General features: G+C 37.7%; 1 protein-coding gene across 1 annotated transcript in view; it reads left to right on the top strand.

The window, feature by feature from the left end:
• The window catches only part of cdh10b (cadherin 10, type 2b (T2-cadherin)), a 70,455-nt gene extending 62,069 nt beyond the window's left edge, over positions 1-8,386 (top strand). Inside the window, exon 12 of the mRNA XM_079801389.1 lies at positions 7,108-8,386. Coding sequence (XP_079657515.1) covers positions 7,108-7,598 — 491 coding nt within the window. The 3' untranslated portion in view covers positions 7,599-8,386. The remainder of the gene's footprint in view (positions 1-7,107) is intronic.
• The last annotated feature ends 9,742 nt before the right edge of the window (positions 8,387-18,128 follow it).

Here is an 18,128-nt window from a genome sequence, read left to right as displayed (position 1 = left end):
ACATCACCGACCCCCAGTACTGCATCTGGCCCACAGCGGAGGCAACAAACGCGGCGCGAGATTATGCAGAAGGGGGGTAAGCGTGAGGGTATCTGGGCTAGGCTAGCCAGCTATCCCCACAATAAACTGGATTACATTCGATTACTGCTGTTGTGTCTTTGTTTGCGCTGTGTACTCAATGCGCGTCACTGACGCTTTCCATATGATAGGAACATATCTAAAAATAATGCTATTATCAACACTTACTCGTAACTCGTTCATCTCGACAGCTGTAATGGTACTTTGCATGTGTTACAAAGTTGGTAATAATGATGAAGACGGACTCGGCGTGACTGGGTGTTTATTCAGAACTCTCAGATACAAACACAATAAACTCGCGCTGACTGACAGCGTTCTCATAACTCAGTAGTTACTATAAATAACTTTGTTAGCAATCGCTGAGCTCAGTCTCTGGTACATTAGTGATGTCCGGTTCGCGAACGATCTTTCTTTTGAACCGGTTCTTTTTAGTGAACCGAATCAGTTCACCAAATCGGACTGAATCGTTCTAAACGGTTCGCGTCTCCAGTCAGCGCTGATCCATAATTTACTAAAGTTACTAACTTTCTGACATGAGTGATAGCCCCTCCGACTAGAAATAGACTAATAACCTGAAGTATATGCTGTAACTAAAACAGTTCACTGAACTGAGACTGACAGAACTGATGTGAAGTGAACTCCGGTCCATCCGTCTCTCTGGCAGCAGCTCGTGCCTTGTTGACCTCGTTAAACCACGCCCCCTCCGCTCATATCAAATGCAAAGATGTCAGCCAATCACAACAGTGGCCGTCTTTACTGAAGTCTCACAACAGACACGCCTCTTGAAACATGGCATTCAGTCACAGGGCAAACAGCAGTATAGAAAAAAATGCCTTTTATTTCTAAATTATAACATTTTATGATGTAAAAATCATACTAACAATATAAGTACACCTCAGGAAACATTATAAAATAATAGAAAAATGCCATGCCATGGGACCTTTAAGTAAAAATTAGGAACATGACCCCCCTATAATTATATGTATACACCGATCAGGCATAACATAATGACCTAATATTGTGTTGGCCCCCCTTTTGCTGCCAAAACAGCCCTGACCTGTTGAGGCATGGACTCCACTAGACCCCTGAAGGTGTGCTGAGGTATCTGGAACCAAAATGTTTGCAACAGATCCTTTAAGTCCTGTAAGTTGTGAGGTGGGGCCTCCATGGATCGGACTTGTGTGTTCAGCACATCCCACCCCACACCATGGATGGCAGGACCCAGGGTTTCCCAGCAGAACATTGCCCAAAGCATCAAGCTGCCTCCGCCGGCTTGCTTTCTTCCCATAGTGCATCCGGGTGCCATGTGTTCCCCAGATAAGTGACGCACACACACCTGGCCATCCACGTAATGTAAAAGAAAATGTGATTGATCAGACCAGGCCACCTTCTTCCATTGCTCCGTGGTCCAGTTCTGATGCTCATGTGCCCACTTTTGGCACTTTCGGCTGTGATCAGGGGTCAGCATGGGCACCCTGACTGGTCTGCGGCTATGCATCCCCATACTGTGATGCACTGTGTATTCTTTCTATCAGCATTAACTTCTCGAGCAATATATTAGCTACAGTAGTTCATCTGTTTGTTTGGACTACACGTGCATCAATGAGCCTTGGCCACCCATGACCCTGTCGCCGGTTCACCACTGTTCCTTCCTTGGACCACTTTTGATAGATACTGACCACTGCAGACCAGGAACACCCCCAAGAGCTGCAATTTTGGAGATGCTCTGACCCAGTCGTCTAGCCAACACAATTTGGCCCTTGTCAAACTCCCTCAAATCCTTACACTTGCCCATTTTTCCTGCTTCTAACGTATCAACTTTGAGGACAAAATGTTCACTTGCTGCCTAATATATCCCACCCACTAACAGGTGCCGTGATGAAGAGATAATCAGTGTTATTCACTTCACTTCAGTGGCCTTAATGTTATGCCTGATCGGTGTATGTGTAAACGTTTCTATCCATTACACAACACAGACAGTTGTGCGCCCTGTGTTCAACCACTTCTGCCATCTCATATTCTGCTGTTCCCCTGCACAGGCACCATCTAGTCCACCACTGATCCTCTCTGGGCAAACTTAATATGGATACTTTCCCCTTTATCCTTCTCCATTTTCAGTATCTTCCCCTAAACCCGTTTGCTGGCGCTGAGTGGACAGGTTACTGAGGACAGAGCCTTTTCTGTACAAACCATCGCTATTCTTTCTCTTTTTTTCTTTGGCTCTTGCTCTCTGCCCCTTCATTTTCCTTTTTTTTTTTTTGGATCCTTTTTTGATGAGCTGGCTAATGCAAACCCCAGAATATACACTGTAATAAGAAGTAGCTGGTTTACGCGGCCAGAGCGAGAAATATCTGCATCCAGCCCACACTCTTCCACCACCATTTCCCTTCCAGATCACAGAATGAGCCCTGCACACACCACAGGCCCCCAGGCTGGGCAGAACACAGCATGTAGCCCCCCACCGTTCCTTCTTCATAATTAACACCTGAGTGGGAGGCAGGGGCGAGCTCTCCGATAACCTGCTGGGAGGAGAGAACAGCCACTGAACAGGAAAAACAAGCTGCAAACTACAGCACCTGTTCCCTTTTTAGGACCATAATTCCCTCTTCTCATCTATATAGCTCAACATATGAACTTTTTGTTAAGATTTCACCCAGCAGTTGTAGCGCTTTTGCATGTGGCATTTCAGCATAAACACATGTGCCTTAAACAGTGTCGCCTGATTTTTGCACAATTTATACAATTTAATAATTAATTTACTAAAAAAACATTCATAAAACAAATTATTTTTTATAAAATGTATACAAAATTATCAAAAAAATTATTTAAATTATTTTTAAAAATATATAAAAATTATAATAAAATGTATAAAAAAATAAAAATACATATTTTAGAAAAAGAAAGTACTTAATCAAATATTCTATGTAGATTAATTGTTTTGACAAAAAACAAAAACAAAAAACTAGAAAGAAATATTAACCTGCAATTTACATGTTATGAATTATATACAGACATGTAATTTCAATTGAATTTGTTTCACTTAATTATATTTGATTATGTGTCACCTAATTTGTGAAATATAATTGATTGTATAATTAAATAATAATCCATGAATAATGCATTATTATATCAAATAAAAATACCAATGACAATAGGCATCGTATCCCCATGGTCTTTACATTAATTAAAAAATAAGTACAATTATTAATTACAATTATTATTATTATTATTATTATTGAACAATTCAATTCAATTCAATAAATTAAATTAAATAACTAAAATTGAAATACAATTATTAAATACAGTTATTATTGTTGTTGTTGAATAATAAAATTAAATAAAAAAATCCAATTATTAAATACAATTATTATTATATCATTATTATTGTTGAATAATTCATAATAATAATTGTTGTTTTTATTTAATTATTATTATTAACTGTTATTGTTTATATTTATTTGTATTTTAAATTATAAGTACTATCATAATGATCTCTCCATGCACTTCCTCAAAAAAAAGAAAAAAAAAAGTCTTACTGCTCTACTTTACATACAGTATGTGCCCTTTGGAACCTTCAACATTTGTAATGCATGAGAGAAGAACGCAAGGTCTTTTTTACTTCTTACACAATTTTAAAAGGTGATTGCTCCAGGCAGTACTAAGTCTTTATCTGCATTACAGTGTGTGTCTCTCTTCTGTATTCATGAGTACCTTAAGCGCATGACACCTTTTGAAACACTCTCCTCTGTATCTTCAGCTAAGCTCTGTCTGTAGTGCTGTGCGCTGCTCGCTGGGTTCTTATCTGGCTGCTCTGCTTTAGCCATCCAAGAACAGCCTGTGATTCTCTAGCAGTCCTTTCTTCTCGCTGCAGTGATTGAGATTATGCACGCTTTCTCTATCTGTTTCTCTGAGCAGCCACAAACTAGCTTGTCTGCTTTTTTTAGCTGACTCAGTGCTTCTGTTTTCGGTGACTGTGACAATTTCATTGTCCTAGGCATCGACTGTCTGGGCTCTCGCTGATTGAATTAACTAAACTTAATCATGAGGTCTCACTCTAAGGTGTGTATCTTGCATGTTGCCATGCCATATATATTGTACTCCGTATATTTTCACAATGCCACAGCAAAATAAAATGTTTTTGTTTGTGAGAATACATATCATTTAAATCTTGTTTAGGGTGACAGCATGGATTAAACTTGAATCTCAGTCAAAAACGTATTAATGAAGGCATTTAAGTCAATATTTTCCTGTAAAAAATAGGGCCTAAAATACCATGCACAAATAATTTTTTTAATCAGTTCATGTAAAATAATCATCTGAAACAGTGTTTCCCTGGTGTGCCGTCTGCCGAATGCGGGGTGCCGTGTAATGGCTAAAACTGTAAAAGAAAAAAAAAATTTCATTATTATTATATACCATCAATGTTTACTTGTCTTTTTTTATTCAAAGTTACTGCAACAAAATTACCCCATTGTAAAAAAAAAAAGTAAAAAAAAAGTAAAGTGATATAAAGTCTCTTCAGAAGAAATTATTGATTGCCTAGACTTTCAATGGATGGACTTTTTTTTTATAATATTAAAAATATGACAGTAGCCTATATACGCTGGTTCTTCCCCATGGTATTGCACGTAGTATCAAATATTGGGTTACACTTTATTTTTAGGTGTCTTTGTTACACTGTAATTATACATTTAAGTACTGAGTAATATTAAGTAGCTACATGTACTTACTATAGGATACGGCCGAAACCGTAAATTTAGGATGCACTTGGCCGAAAACCGAAAATGGCTTCTTTTAAAAACGTATACTAATATATATATATATATATATATATATATATATATATATATATATAAATTGCTTGAATTTAATGGATCTGAAATGAAAAAAATCACGAACCAATAGAATAATCAAACTTTTATTAAGTTACATAACAAAACCTAAAATATTTTTAACAATAAATATAAATAATAATACCAATAATATTGTTCTTCAAGTTTTATGTTCCATCAAATAAAATTGTGCAAAAAAAGATCCACAATTATCTGAATAACTGCACACAAAATCAAAGAATGGTTCTCATTAAGAACATGAGATGCTGCACTGAATAGTCTCTCACTGTCTGTCACTGTTCTCCTCGAAAAATGGCATTTGGGGGGTAAAATATGTGTTTTTTTGGGAGGGTTGCCTGCTAAAATTCGCGTTTGGTCTAAATATCACATAATTGGTGTTGCTTCAACCCGCGGACATGGAAAAACATCCCGCGGGAAAACCGCGGAATTGGCAACACTGCTTGGGGCAGATAAATACCTGCGTGCAATCCGCGCAAGCAATGGAAAGCGACCTTCGTTCGCGCGCCAGTAGTCAAGGGGATTGTCGCTTCTGGCAATGGGTAGTTCAGCTGGATACGTCTCTATTTGTTCTCATACCGCTGACATGCTTAATCTTTGATAGGCAGACACGTTGCGTGATAACCGCTCGACCGTGAGAAAAAACTTAAGCGCTTGCGCACGGATGGGAGGTGCGGGTGACAATCATTTTCGGTTAACGTTTACAGCAGTTTTTTTTTTTTCTGGCCCGAAACCGATAATGCCATTTTCGTCAGCCGAAATTTCGGTGCACCCCTAGTAACTATGCATAATTTACTGGTTACCGCAACATTGGGGCACCACGAAAGCGGTACAAAGACTCCCTTAAAAAGTCCCTCACTGCTTGCTGCATCAATTACCGTCAGTGGGCACGCCTGGAGACGCACAGTCCCTCAGGCCACCTCCTTCTTTGAAGATACCCGTAGGGCAACTATAGAGGACAAAAGGAAAAGAAGGAAAAACGTGTCCCCTCAGTACCCATCCTGGACCAGACCTTGACCTGCAGCCACTGTGGCAGGACCTGCCTGTCCAGCATAGGCCTCGTCAGCCACCAGCGTGCCTGTAGAAGACGTGGATGGTCTTCCTAAATCTTTGTTCGCGAAGCCAAGCCATGAAATACATATAACATGTTACAAGGGCACAGTAAAATAAAGTGTTTCAAAATAAACTTACTGTAAATTACATTTGATTCTGGAAAAACAACATTTAACATCCAGTGTACAGTGTAAAACAACATTTATCAAAATCATATCACTGTAAAAAAAAAAAGTTGAGAAAACTTAAAAGTTTAAGGTAACCAGCTGCAGAACATTTTTGAGTTTTCTCAACTTTGGGTCAATTAGTTGTACAAACTTTTTTCATGTTAAATAGTTGAATAAACTTTAAAAGCTGAATTTGTCATACAAAACATAAGTTGGATTTTTTACAGTGTGTATATATATATATATATATATATATATATATATATATATATATATATATATATATATATATATATATATATATATATATATATATATATATATATATATATATATATATATATATATATATATATATAATAAAGTGTATGTCACAAGGGCACTGTTATAAATGTGACCCTGGACCACAAAACCAATCATAAGTGTATTTTGTTTTTTAAATTGAGATTTATACATCGCCTGAAAGCTGAATACATAAGCTTTCCATTGATTTATGGTTTGTTAGGATAGGACAATATTTGACAGAGATACAACTATTTGACCATCTGGAATATGAGGGTGCAAAAATTTACTAAATATCTTCATTGAACATGATCTTTACTTAATATCCTAATGATTTCTGACATAAAAGAAAAATCGCTACTTTTGACCCATACAATATATTGATGGTTATTGCCACAAATATACCCGTGCGACTTATGACTGTTTTTTGTGGTCCAGGGTCACATATATATCTATATATCTTTTTTTTTTTTTTTCCTATAATACAAAAACAATAAATTGTTTGTTAAAAGTGGCACGTTAAGACAAATGAACCTGTGGGAAGCACTGCTTTGGCTCTGTAGTTAGTATCAGGTGTCTGGTGACATTCAGAAAGCATGACTATCACAGAGCTTTGTTCAGCTTGATTTGCACCATGCTGATGATATCATTTGGTTCATCTGCCTCTGTCTCCATAGTGATTGTGGTATTGTTCGCGGCCCTGCGGCGACAAAAGAAAAAGGAGCCCCTGATCATCTCAAAGGAAGACGTCAGGGACAACGTGGTGAGCTACAACGACGAGGGCGGCGGAGAGGAAGACACGCAGGCCTTTGACATCGGAACTCTGCGGAACCCAGAGGTCATTGATACCAACAAGCTCCGGCGGGACATAATGCCCGAAATGCTGTTCCCCTTCCGCCGCACGTCTCCCATCAAAGACAACACGGATGTGAGAGACTTTATCAGCGGACGGCTGCAAGAAAACGACTCAGATCCCACAGCACCCCCTTATGACTCCTTGGCTACCTACGCCTACGAAGGCAACGGCTCTTTGGCGGAGTCTCTGAGTTCTCTGGAATCAGCCGCCACCGAAGGCGACCAGGAGTTTGAGTATCTGAGTCACTGGGGTCCACAGTTCAAAAAACTGGCGGATATGTATATAGGGCAGGAGTCCCAGAGAGAGACTTAAAGCGGATATGCAACACAGCACACTTAAATATATCTCAGAGCACTAAATTAACACATACACACTGAATCTCCCTCTGTTCTCTGCTGTGTTTCGCATATAGACGAATCAACCAAGACTTGAACATTGCGCTCAACTACTGGGAACTCTTCTTCAGATAGACTTTCTCTCTTCTCTTGAACCTCTTTGTCTACTTTAACTTTGTCTTTTTCTACTTCTGGTCTCTCTCTTTCTTTCTCTCTATCTCTCTCTCTCAGCCTCTGTCTGTCTTTCTTTCTTTCTTTCTTTCTTTCTTTCTTTCTTTCTTTCTTTCTTTCTTTCTTTCTTTTCTTCCTCCCCAAAAGAATCAGTAAAGATGCCTTTTAAGATTAGGGGTTTGTTGTAATCAATGGTGTGGACAATGTGTTTTATAACCAAGGTGAGTGATAGTAGCTTTCTACACTATCGATGTTTACGGCTAAAAAAACACAAAAATAATCATAAAAAAAGCTTAGCTTTTATTGCAGACCAAGTCTAAAATAGGTGCAGTATGTGTATAATATGTTTTACAAGTATGATCATTATGTAAACTACTTGATATCTCTGTTTATGAGGCAGTTTTCCTGTGGAAGGTTTATATGGGTTCTGTCATACTGTGGATTCATTTCAGAACATAGACTTAGAGCTGTACAATGAGTTGTGTACTTGTAGAATATCGGTCATTCTGTTCATGTTGTTTGAATGCTGTCGCATTGTTTTATACAGTATTTATATTTTTATACTTATTTTGATAATAAAGTTTTTAAAATCTTTTCCCTCTATGGTTTGTTCTTCATTCAAAGCTGCTTTGGATTAAACAATTAGTAATTTTCAAACAAATATTTACACATACACACAATTATATACTTTATATATAATAAAAAATTTCTAATTTAGGCAAATTTATTAGGTAAAATATTTTCATGTAGCATAAAACAAGACTTTCTTTCTTTCTTTCTTTCTAAAATTTAATAATAGATAATATTATCTATCTATCCCTCCATCCATCCATCCATCCATCCATCCATCCATCCATCCATCTATCTATTTCATATTTTCATGTAGCATAAAACTATAAATATAAGCATAAGACGATGCTATTTATCTCTCATATATTCTTCCTTCTGTTCATCCATCCATCCATCCACAAACCAACCCACCCATCCATCCATCCATAAATCCATCCATCCATCTAATTAATATTTTGATGTAGCATAAAACAAGACTATTTATCTATCATCTATTCTTCCTTCCCTCCATTCATCCATCTGTTCATCCATCCGTTCATCCATCCGTTGATCTATCTATCTATCTATCTATCTATCTATCTATCTATCTATCTATCTATCTATCTATCTATCTATTATTTCATGTAGCATAAAACTATGAATATAAGCATAAGACTATTTATCGCTCATATATTGTTCCTTCTGTCCATCCATCCATCCATCCACAAACCAACCCACCCATCCATCATCCATAAATCCATCCATCCAATTCATATTTTAATGTAGCATAAAACAAGACTATTTATCTCTCATATATTCTTCCTTCTGTCCATCCATCCATCCATCCACAAACCAAACCACCCATCCATCATCCATAAATCCATCCATCCAATTCATATTTTAATGTAGCATAAAACAAGACTATTTATCTCTCATATATTCTTCCTTCTGTCCATCCATCCATCCATCCACAAACCAACCCACCCATCCATCCATCCAATTCATATTTTAATGAAGCATAAAACAAGACTATTTATCTATCATCTATTCTTCCTTTCCTCCGTTCATCCATCCGTTCATCCATCCATCTATCTATCTATCTATCTATCTATCTATCTATCTATCTATCTATCTATCTATCTATCTATCTATCTATCTATCTATCTATCTATCTATCTATCTATCTATCTATCTATCTATCTATCTATCTATCTATCTATCTATCCATCCATCCATCCATCCATCCATCCATCCATCCATCCATCCATCCATCCATCCATCCATCCATCCATCCATCCATCCATCCATCCATCCATCCATCCATCCATCCATCCATCCATCCATCCATCCATCCATCCATCCATCTATCTATCTATCTATCTAATATTTTCATGTAGCATAAAACTATGAATATAAGCATAAGACTATTTATGTCTCATGTATTCTTCCTTCTGTTCATACATCCATCCACAAACCAACCCACCCATCCATCCATCCATAAATCCATCCATCCATTAAATTAATATTTTAATGTAGCATAAAACAAGACTATTTATCTATCATCTATTCATCCATCCGTTTATCGATCTGTCGATCTATCTATCGATCTATCTATTCTTCCATCTATCAAAATTTCCATGTATCATAAAACTTTCCATCTATGGATATTATTTTCATGCAACAACATACATTACCATAATAAAAGTACCTACAATTCCTACAATATCTGCTATTTTTGAAATAATACAGTTATGCTGGGGTCATCTAATCCATATTTGTAGTTAAAGCATCAAATGAAATGTCCAATACATACACCTTTTCGCGTATGGACAGCTAGATGTATAATTCTGAACAAATCATCAAATTTGAATAGTCAGAACTGGAATTGCCCAATTTTGTGTACAACAACTACTTCTATACAAATATCTATGAATACTAATGCAATCATGTTGGCTACATACAAAAAAGTTCCCTCTCTTGAATGTGGTCCTTAAATGAACCTAACAGGATTTAATCCTAAAAACACAGTTCATCTCTTCTGTCCCCCATTAAAAAATTACGGAAAACTGAAATCATTAACTATTTAACCAAGAGAAGGTCTGTCATTCGAACTCAGCTAATGATAGTTTAAAGTTATAAAGGCATATTTTAAATGTACTGCAGTGTCAATATGCCCTGCTGCATTTAATTAAGGGTTTGATGGATTACGACACACACTAATTATCAAAAATGTAGCTGCAGTCTGTGGCTTTCTTCCACACCAAGACCTTTTCTATTCAGGATATGAGCATGATACATAGATTGCTTTAAAAAAAAAAAAGAAATAACATTTGTTATTCTGATATTAGTTTGTCCACAGGCAGAACCGCAACATGTCTGTTCTCATTCGAGTGTAAAGGCCTTTGGTTGCGGTCATGGCCAAGCTGAGGTAAGAGTATAATTGGCATTTTATTTCATTAACTCTAGACCGCTATTACATGGGTAAGGTTAACGGAGAAATAAGCATCTATTAGGACCGCCGCTGCCCTCTTTTCCATCATGACCTTGAATAGCTCAATAATAATAATCGTTCTTTTGACAATGTAACTATTAAAGTCTTTTCTTAATGCCACAGCATTTCTCATTTTCCGCCTTCCCTCAGAGGAACTGAAAAATATGTGACCTTCACTTCCAATGATAGGCAGCAGCTCCCAGTGTATATAGAAATTGGTGCTGAAAAGGGAAAAAAATTAAAATACTCCATCTGCACAGTCATTGGCTATTATAGGGAATGAAGATGCAAAGCGCTCATCTTTTTCTATACGCTTCTCTCAGGTCCATCGTTTTTTTATAGGTAACTTCACAAGAAAACAAATCTGAAGAAAAAAAAAAAAACAACACACACAAAAAAAGAACTCATTAAAATACAAAATACATGCTATTCCACAGTTGCACGTGCCAAAGTAATTGCGGAGACTGGGATAATGTTAAACTGCTGAGAGAGGCAGAAGCAGGAATGAAGACATTTTGCTTGTGCCTGCACAAGTTACCGAGTCATACGTTTGGTGGAACCTTTTATCTTTCCATGCTAAAACATTATTCAGAGTGTTCACCTCCCCCAATCCCCTCTTGGTGGAAACTACACTCTCAACCCTCACTTCAAATACAAGGGAAATTGCTTAAAAGGCAGAAAAGTTTGTTAGGAAATGCATTACTTCAAGTTGGAAGCTCTTTAGACAAAAGGGATGTTCTATAAAACACTATTATGTTATTTTAATAAAGAACAATGTCTGGAGGCCGGCGTGCTGTTCTGCCGTCGGATTAGAGGCCGCTGAAGCATTTTATTGAGTGAAGGTTGATCTCGGATCAGCTACAAATATTCATGTTCGTGAGGGAATTAAAATCAAAGGGTTAATCTAGATTAGTAGGGTGGTGAGGATGGTTAAGACTAACACTGCCAAACAAATGTAGCTTTATGTGTTCAGCCTCAAGTAGGGGTGACCCAGAAACATCACAGTCCTGCCCTGCCACTGCGCCCTTGAGCAAGGCACTGAACCCTACAACACTCCACAGAGACAGTCCCTCAAATTAGTGTTCAGTAAGTCACTATGGATGAAATTTGTCTGCTAAACGGCAAGCAACCTCAATATTCCCAAAATGCATATATTTTCATTGGTTGTGTAATTAAAAGTAGGCAATATTGAATATCATGTTCAGATTTATAGTCACTAGGTAAATAAACAGCATGCCGTTAGCAGTTGCTTTTCTCCAAAGCGAATTACTGTACACTAATTACAAGCACAGACCCCTGAAGCGACCGGAAGTTAGATCAAGGGCACAATGGTAATTGCTCGTGGACCACTCCTTGATGGGTTCAAATCAGCAATTTCCTTTTACCCTCAACACAAAACTATTCCCAATAGCATCGGTTTATAAGGTCGTTATATATAAAATAATATTTTGGACTCAGGTGTGATCACTTCAAAACTGAATGAAATAACTAAACCACAAAATAAAGTAATACTAATTTAGGGTGTTTTCACACTTGGGTTCTCTTTAAAAGAACTGAACTCAGACTCCTTTAAGTGGACCAATAGATGAACCAAGTGAAAAAGTTCTCTTCATGTTCACACTGTCCCTTTACCTGAAAGAGGACTCAGATCCTTTTTTGGTCCACTTTAGTAGGAATGTGGTCTCTGACCCCTTTGTGTTCATGCTGTTGCTTTTTGGATCTAGTCCAGTTCAGTGTTTGATGGCTGACCCTATGGCCTTCAACATTTGATCCCATTCATTTTCATTGTTTATCCCTCAGTGACCAAGAAATTTGTTTGTAAATATGCTGTTGAATTGAGTTGTTTATCTTTTTACACAAAACTATTTTTTTTTTGCAATACTACATATTCTTGCACTAGCTATATCACACATCCACCTTTGTAAACAACATTTAGTTTGATTCGTATGTTTATTTTATTGCAGAAGGCAATGATATCAGCAGCATACAAAAAATGAACTATACAATAAAATAATTTTAAAAAGATGCAAATTAAATAAACTGCTTTAGAATGTCCAGGTAATGTAGGTATGCTTAAAAACAGCATTCAAGTAATAATTTGAATAATAACATGAAAAAATAAAACTATTCTTCACTGTATGACGTACTCCACTGATTCTTATATTAGGCTAGTAATGCAGATGTTTACATTCACTTAAGACAAAACCAGCTGTTTATGTGAAACGTGTGTGTTTTTGACACTTTAAAATAAATGCAATAAGACGCTACTCCGTTTAGTACACGCGCTGTGACAGCTGGCTTCTGTGCACGATTTAGGTGTATGCGCTCGTAACACCATTTTAAACTGGCATGGCACGCAGCCGCAACTCTCTTACACAGTTCGGAAGCGGTTGAAATTGCAATAAACAAGTGTAAGTTGTGAACGAATAATTTGTAGAGATTTGCCAGAAAAAGCAGCCATGATGAACAGACGATTTGTACAGAGGCATCTGATGACCAAACTATATTGGAATTTGCGAACAGAAAAATCAAGTAAGCCCAGAGCGGTTTGTGTTCAGATTGCGTGTTTTTAGCGAACAGTACCATAAAATGAGATCGAACCGTACCCAAACCACCTCCCGAGATGGTCTCGGTTCGGTTCGCTTTAAAGGGGTCCGAGATCGTGTGGAGTGTTCACATATGGGCCAAAAATCACGCGAACCGCGCTCAGACCCCTGAAAAGGACCAAGTGTGAAAACACCCTTAAATAATAAAACAATGAAAAAATCATTTATTATGTTTTATGTACTTCCATTTTTATTATTATGAATAAAAAATAAATAATATGTATTTTTTATTGTATTATTTAATTTGTATTATTAAAAAAACTAAAAAAAACAGTGCAGCACTTCCAGGTTCTACATCAGAACGGCGGCTCATTATTGGCCGATGCTGTTCATATGAGCGTCTTGTCTCACAGAATTCTGTGAAATGAACACGGGCCCCTTAACTCAAAATCCGTGGCAGTTTTCGTGAAAATCGTCAAAATTCCATGATGTGCCCACGGAATGTAAGTCAATGACAGTAAAAAGCAGACATGATTCTATGAATATTTATGGGCTACTTATATTTTGGAGCAACTAACTCCACTCCTACCCTAAACCTACCCACTCTCAACAATATAAAACACATAACAGGCAAATACAAGTACAGTCACAGGAATTTATTGCAAAAACTGACCAAAAACAGTATAAAAGTATTACCTCATGTTGCATTCCAAGTCTTCAGAAGTCACACAATGTCTTCATGTAAAGAACAGAGTTAATCTTAATGTTTTAATCGCTAAAATGATCCCCCGCTCCGTGAACGCAACGCACTCATTCATATCTCATTCAAATGATACACACGACAGATTGCTACATTTAGCATTACGTGATCTGTCACGAGACACACGAGAGCCAATGGCATTTTACAATCAAAGCCGACGTAATGACGCAATTGGTCACGAAACATACGACAGCCAATGCTGTCAAAGCTGGCGTAACGTTTCTTCCGGCAGTAAAATTTGAAATGTTTTTATGATCTTTGGCAGATGAACTCGACGCTGCTGATCACTTTTGGGGATTTTCTTCACACAAATCAATCGTTTGGCCTCGGAACACTTGGAATATTTGTACTTTGTGAATAAATTGTTCCTGCAGTCGTATCTGCCTGTTATATCCTGTTTTTTATAATACAAAAATGGGTAGGTTTAGGGAAGGGATTGGGTTACATGTTCAAAATGTGTCTGAATACTGTAAAAAAAAAAAATAATAATTGTAAATAAAATTATGCTGGCTGATTAAATCGAGAGTCACACTCCATGTCATAATGGCAAAATCATAGTTTCAGGATGATAACCATGCCCAATGCGTCTGTATACTGTCATTGACTTACATAGGCATCACTTCCGTGGACCCATCACGGGATTTTCGCCGATTCCGTGAAACTGCCACAGATTTTGAGTTTTAGGGGCCCATGTTCATTTCACGGAATTCTGTGAGATCAGGTTGACCACGACACATGCGTGTGATGCTGACGCAGGAGCTGGCCAATAATGAGCCGGTGCTCTTATGTAGAACCTGGAAGCGATGCATTGTGTTTACTGTGAAAAATATTATTGTCGCTTTATAACATTAAGGTTGAACCACTGTAGTCACATGGACTGTTTTATGTCTTTCCTACCTTTCTGGGCCTTGAAAGTGGTAATAACGTTGCAGTCTAAAGGGGGGTCCGAAACTTCTCGGATTTCATAAAAAAATTACTTAAAGGGTAACTTCAGTGATTTAGCATTAAGCTTTGCATCAGTAGAAACCCGGTAGTATATTGGAATTATGGTACTTTCCCCCTCATGTCCCCCTGAGACGAGAGAATTATGCATTTTATTTCTGAAAAAAATCCTCTGATGACGCACATAGTCATGTTGCGTCCTCAGAGGATTTTTGGCCAGAGGCTAGAGACTACAGGAGCTAGTTCCGCATGTTTTCAACCCACCCATAGGGGTGGGATCTCGCTCACAGAATGTAAATATGCACGGCCGCTGCCGCTCGGCTCGGGCATTCATAACGGAGCGGTGCGGAGCAAAGTGAGTGTTTGAACTTTTCAATGAATTCCTATTAAAGTTTAGCTTCCATATGCGATTTGATAACGCGCCAGACTGGACACGCGCCGAAAATGACAGCTGTGCTTACCTAAGCTCTGCTCAGCTCTTCGCTCATGATGAATGAAATCTGACTCCCGCTGCGTCTGTGACGTGACTTTCGTTCGGCTAACTCACACTTTATTGAAAAGACACGTTCAGCTTTTAATTGTAGTGTCTATTCTCTAACTGAACGAAATTATTGTATTACTATGAATATCAAAACAACGTTGGAGTGGAGCCGTGGTGGGCAAGAGATAACCAATAGCCGTGGCTTTGGGAGTGGCCTCGTAGGACAGCGAAGCAAGTGCATTCTGGGAGTTGTTGTCTTTCAACCACATGAGACAAAAATAGATTTTCTGTCTTGTCTCAGTCTAGAAATCACCAAATTCAAAAATAATTTCACATTTCTACTACATAAATGACACAGTTTAAACACACATTCATCTTCCCAGCGCTGAAGTGCCCCTTTAATTTGTGTTCAGAAGATAAACACAGATCTTATGGTTTGGAACGCACGAGGGTGAGTAATTACATTTACATTTACATTCATGCATTTGCCAGATGCTTTTATTCAAAGTGACTTACAGTGCACATTACAGGGACAATCCTCCTGGAGCAACCTGTAGTAAAGTGCCTTGCTCAAGGACACACTGGTGGTGCAGCGACAGATAATTAATGACAGAATTTTCATTTTTGGGTGAACTAACCCTTTAAGCAGTGTTGGGGACTAACTAGTTACATGTAACTAGATTACGTAATTTAATTACAAAATAAATGTAACTGTAATCAGTCACTGAGAAAAAACGTGCAACTAAATTACTAAGTTACTACAGTGCTAGGATATGTTGAATAATATTAATGTATTGCTTTGCCTGTTTCTGATGTGCATGATGCCTCCTGCCATTTAAAGGCTGTTTAGTAAAGTGATACCATTCTGATGCTTTTGATTGGCTCTCTTGTTTGAATTTGCAGAGCACTACGTCTGCAAATTACATCAATCCACATCACAGCTGAAAGCTTTAGGCTACAACCTGTCTAAAAAGTTGCCACCATGACGAGTGTTAAAAATGCGTTCCAGTGCTGGAAAATAGAAAGGTAATCAAAAATCATCAAATGTAATCAGTTACATTACTTTAATAAAGTAATTGAAATAGTTACACTACTTATTACATTTTAAATAGTTACTTGTAATTTGTAACCTATTACATTTCCAAAGTAACCTTCCCAACACTGCCTTTAAGACAATTATTTTGTATGAAAATTATTATTTCTGAAATGTTATGTTTAGATATGCAAATGAGGCATTGCTTAATTAAATATGCACTTATTTGCATACATTTCCAGAACAGAAGTCTGAACATTGGATAAAGGCAAAAAATTATTGTATCATTTTGTTATCATATTAGAGTTAAAGGTTTTTACACCTCGGATTTGGGATCTCTCTTTTTTTTATCACTCTATGAATCAGAAAATACTGTCAGTAGCCAAATATGTATACTATATTTATATTACCACATTTAAAATAAAATAGTATTCCTATTTTATTTAAATCAGGTAAATGTTATATGAGCAAACCCCTGTGTAAAAACCTTCAGAACATAGATAGGAATACAACTGAAAAGTTAGGTGTATGTAAGTGCTGCTGAAGTGGAAACTTCTACGGAGCCCCTAAAAGCACATGGTAGTGGAAAAAAAATATGATATGAAAGGAAATGTAATAAGTCAATGCTTTTGCGTTCCCCCGAGAAACTTGCTTGCAAAACCTTTTGAGCTCTTTATGAGCGAACGTAAAATTTCTCAGCGCAACGCAACCGTTTTTGCGAGGGATTGCAAAATATTTGAGCATGGACACAAAAGCATTGATAAATAATTTCCCCTCCATCTCATATTTTTTTTATTTCACCATGTTCCTTTAGGGGATCCACAGACTTCTGGCTCAGTGCATGAGTAAAATGTAATTTTGAGAAAGCGGCCTTTAAAGATACACTATATTGCAAAATGTATTGGGACACCCCTCCAAATCATTGAATGCAGGTGTTCCAATCCCTTCCATGGCCATATGTGTATAAAAAATGTGTGTGGTACCGTGATAGGTTGATAAGTCCATTCGGGAAATTTCCTCACTGCTAAATATTCCATGGTCAACTCTTATATTATAACAAAGTAGAAGCAATTGGGAACAACAGCAACTCAGCCCATCAGCACACGCTGAGGCGCACAGTGCGCAGAAGTCGGCAACTTTCTGCAGATTCAATAGTTACAGACCTCCAAACTTCGTGTGGCCTTCAGATTGGCTTAAGAACAGTGCATGGAGAGCTTCATGGAATGGATTTGCATGGCCGAGCAGTGGTGTAAAGCAAGGGTTTTCAAACCCCGTCCTGGAGGACCCCCAGCCCTGCACATTTTGTATGTCTTCCATATTTGACACACCCACTTCAGGTCTTGCAGTCTCTTATAATGAGCTCAAGAGTTATATCAGGTGTGTTAGATGAGGGAGACATACAAAATGTGCAGTGCTGGGGGTCCTCCAGGACAGGTTTGAAAACCCCTGGTGTAAAGCCCGCCGCCACTGAACTCTAGAGCAGTGGAGACGTGTTCTCTGGAGTGACGAATCACACTTCTCTGTCTGGCAATCC

Source organism: Gobio gobio, assembly GCF_949357685.1.
Source record: "Gobio gobio genome assembly, chromosome: 20".
Classification (NCBI taxonomy): Eukaryota; Metazoa; Chordata; class Actinopteri; order Cypriniformes; family Gobionidae; genus Gobio; species Gobio gobio.
This window is presented reverse-complemented; position numbering and strand designations above follow the sequence as displayed.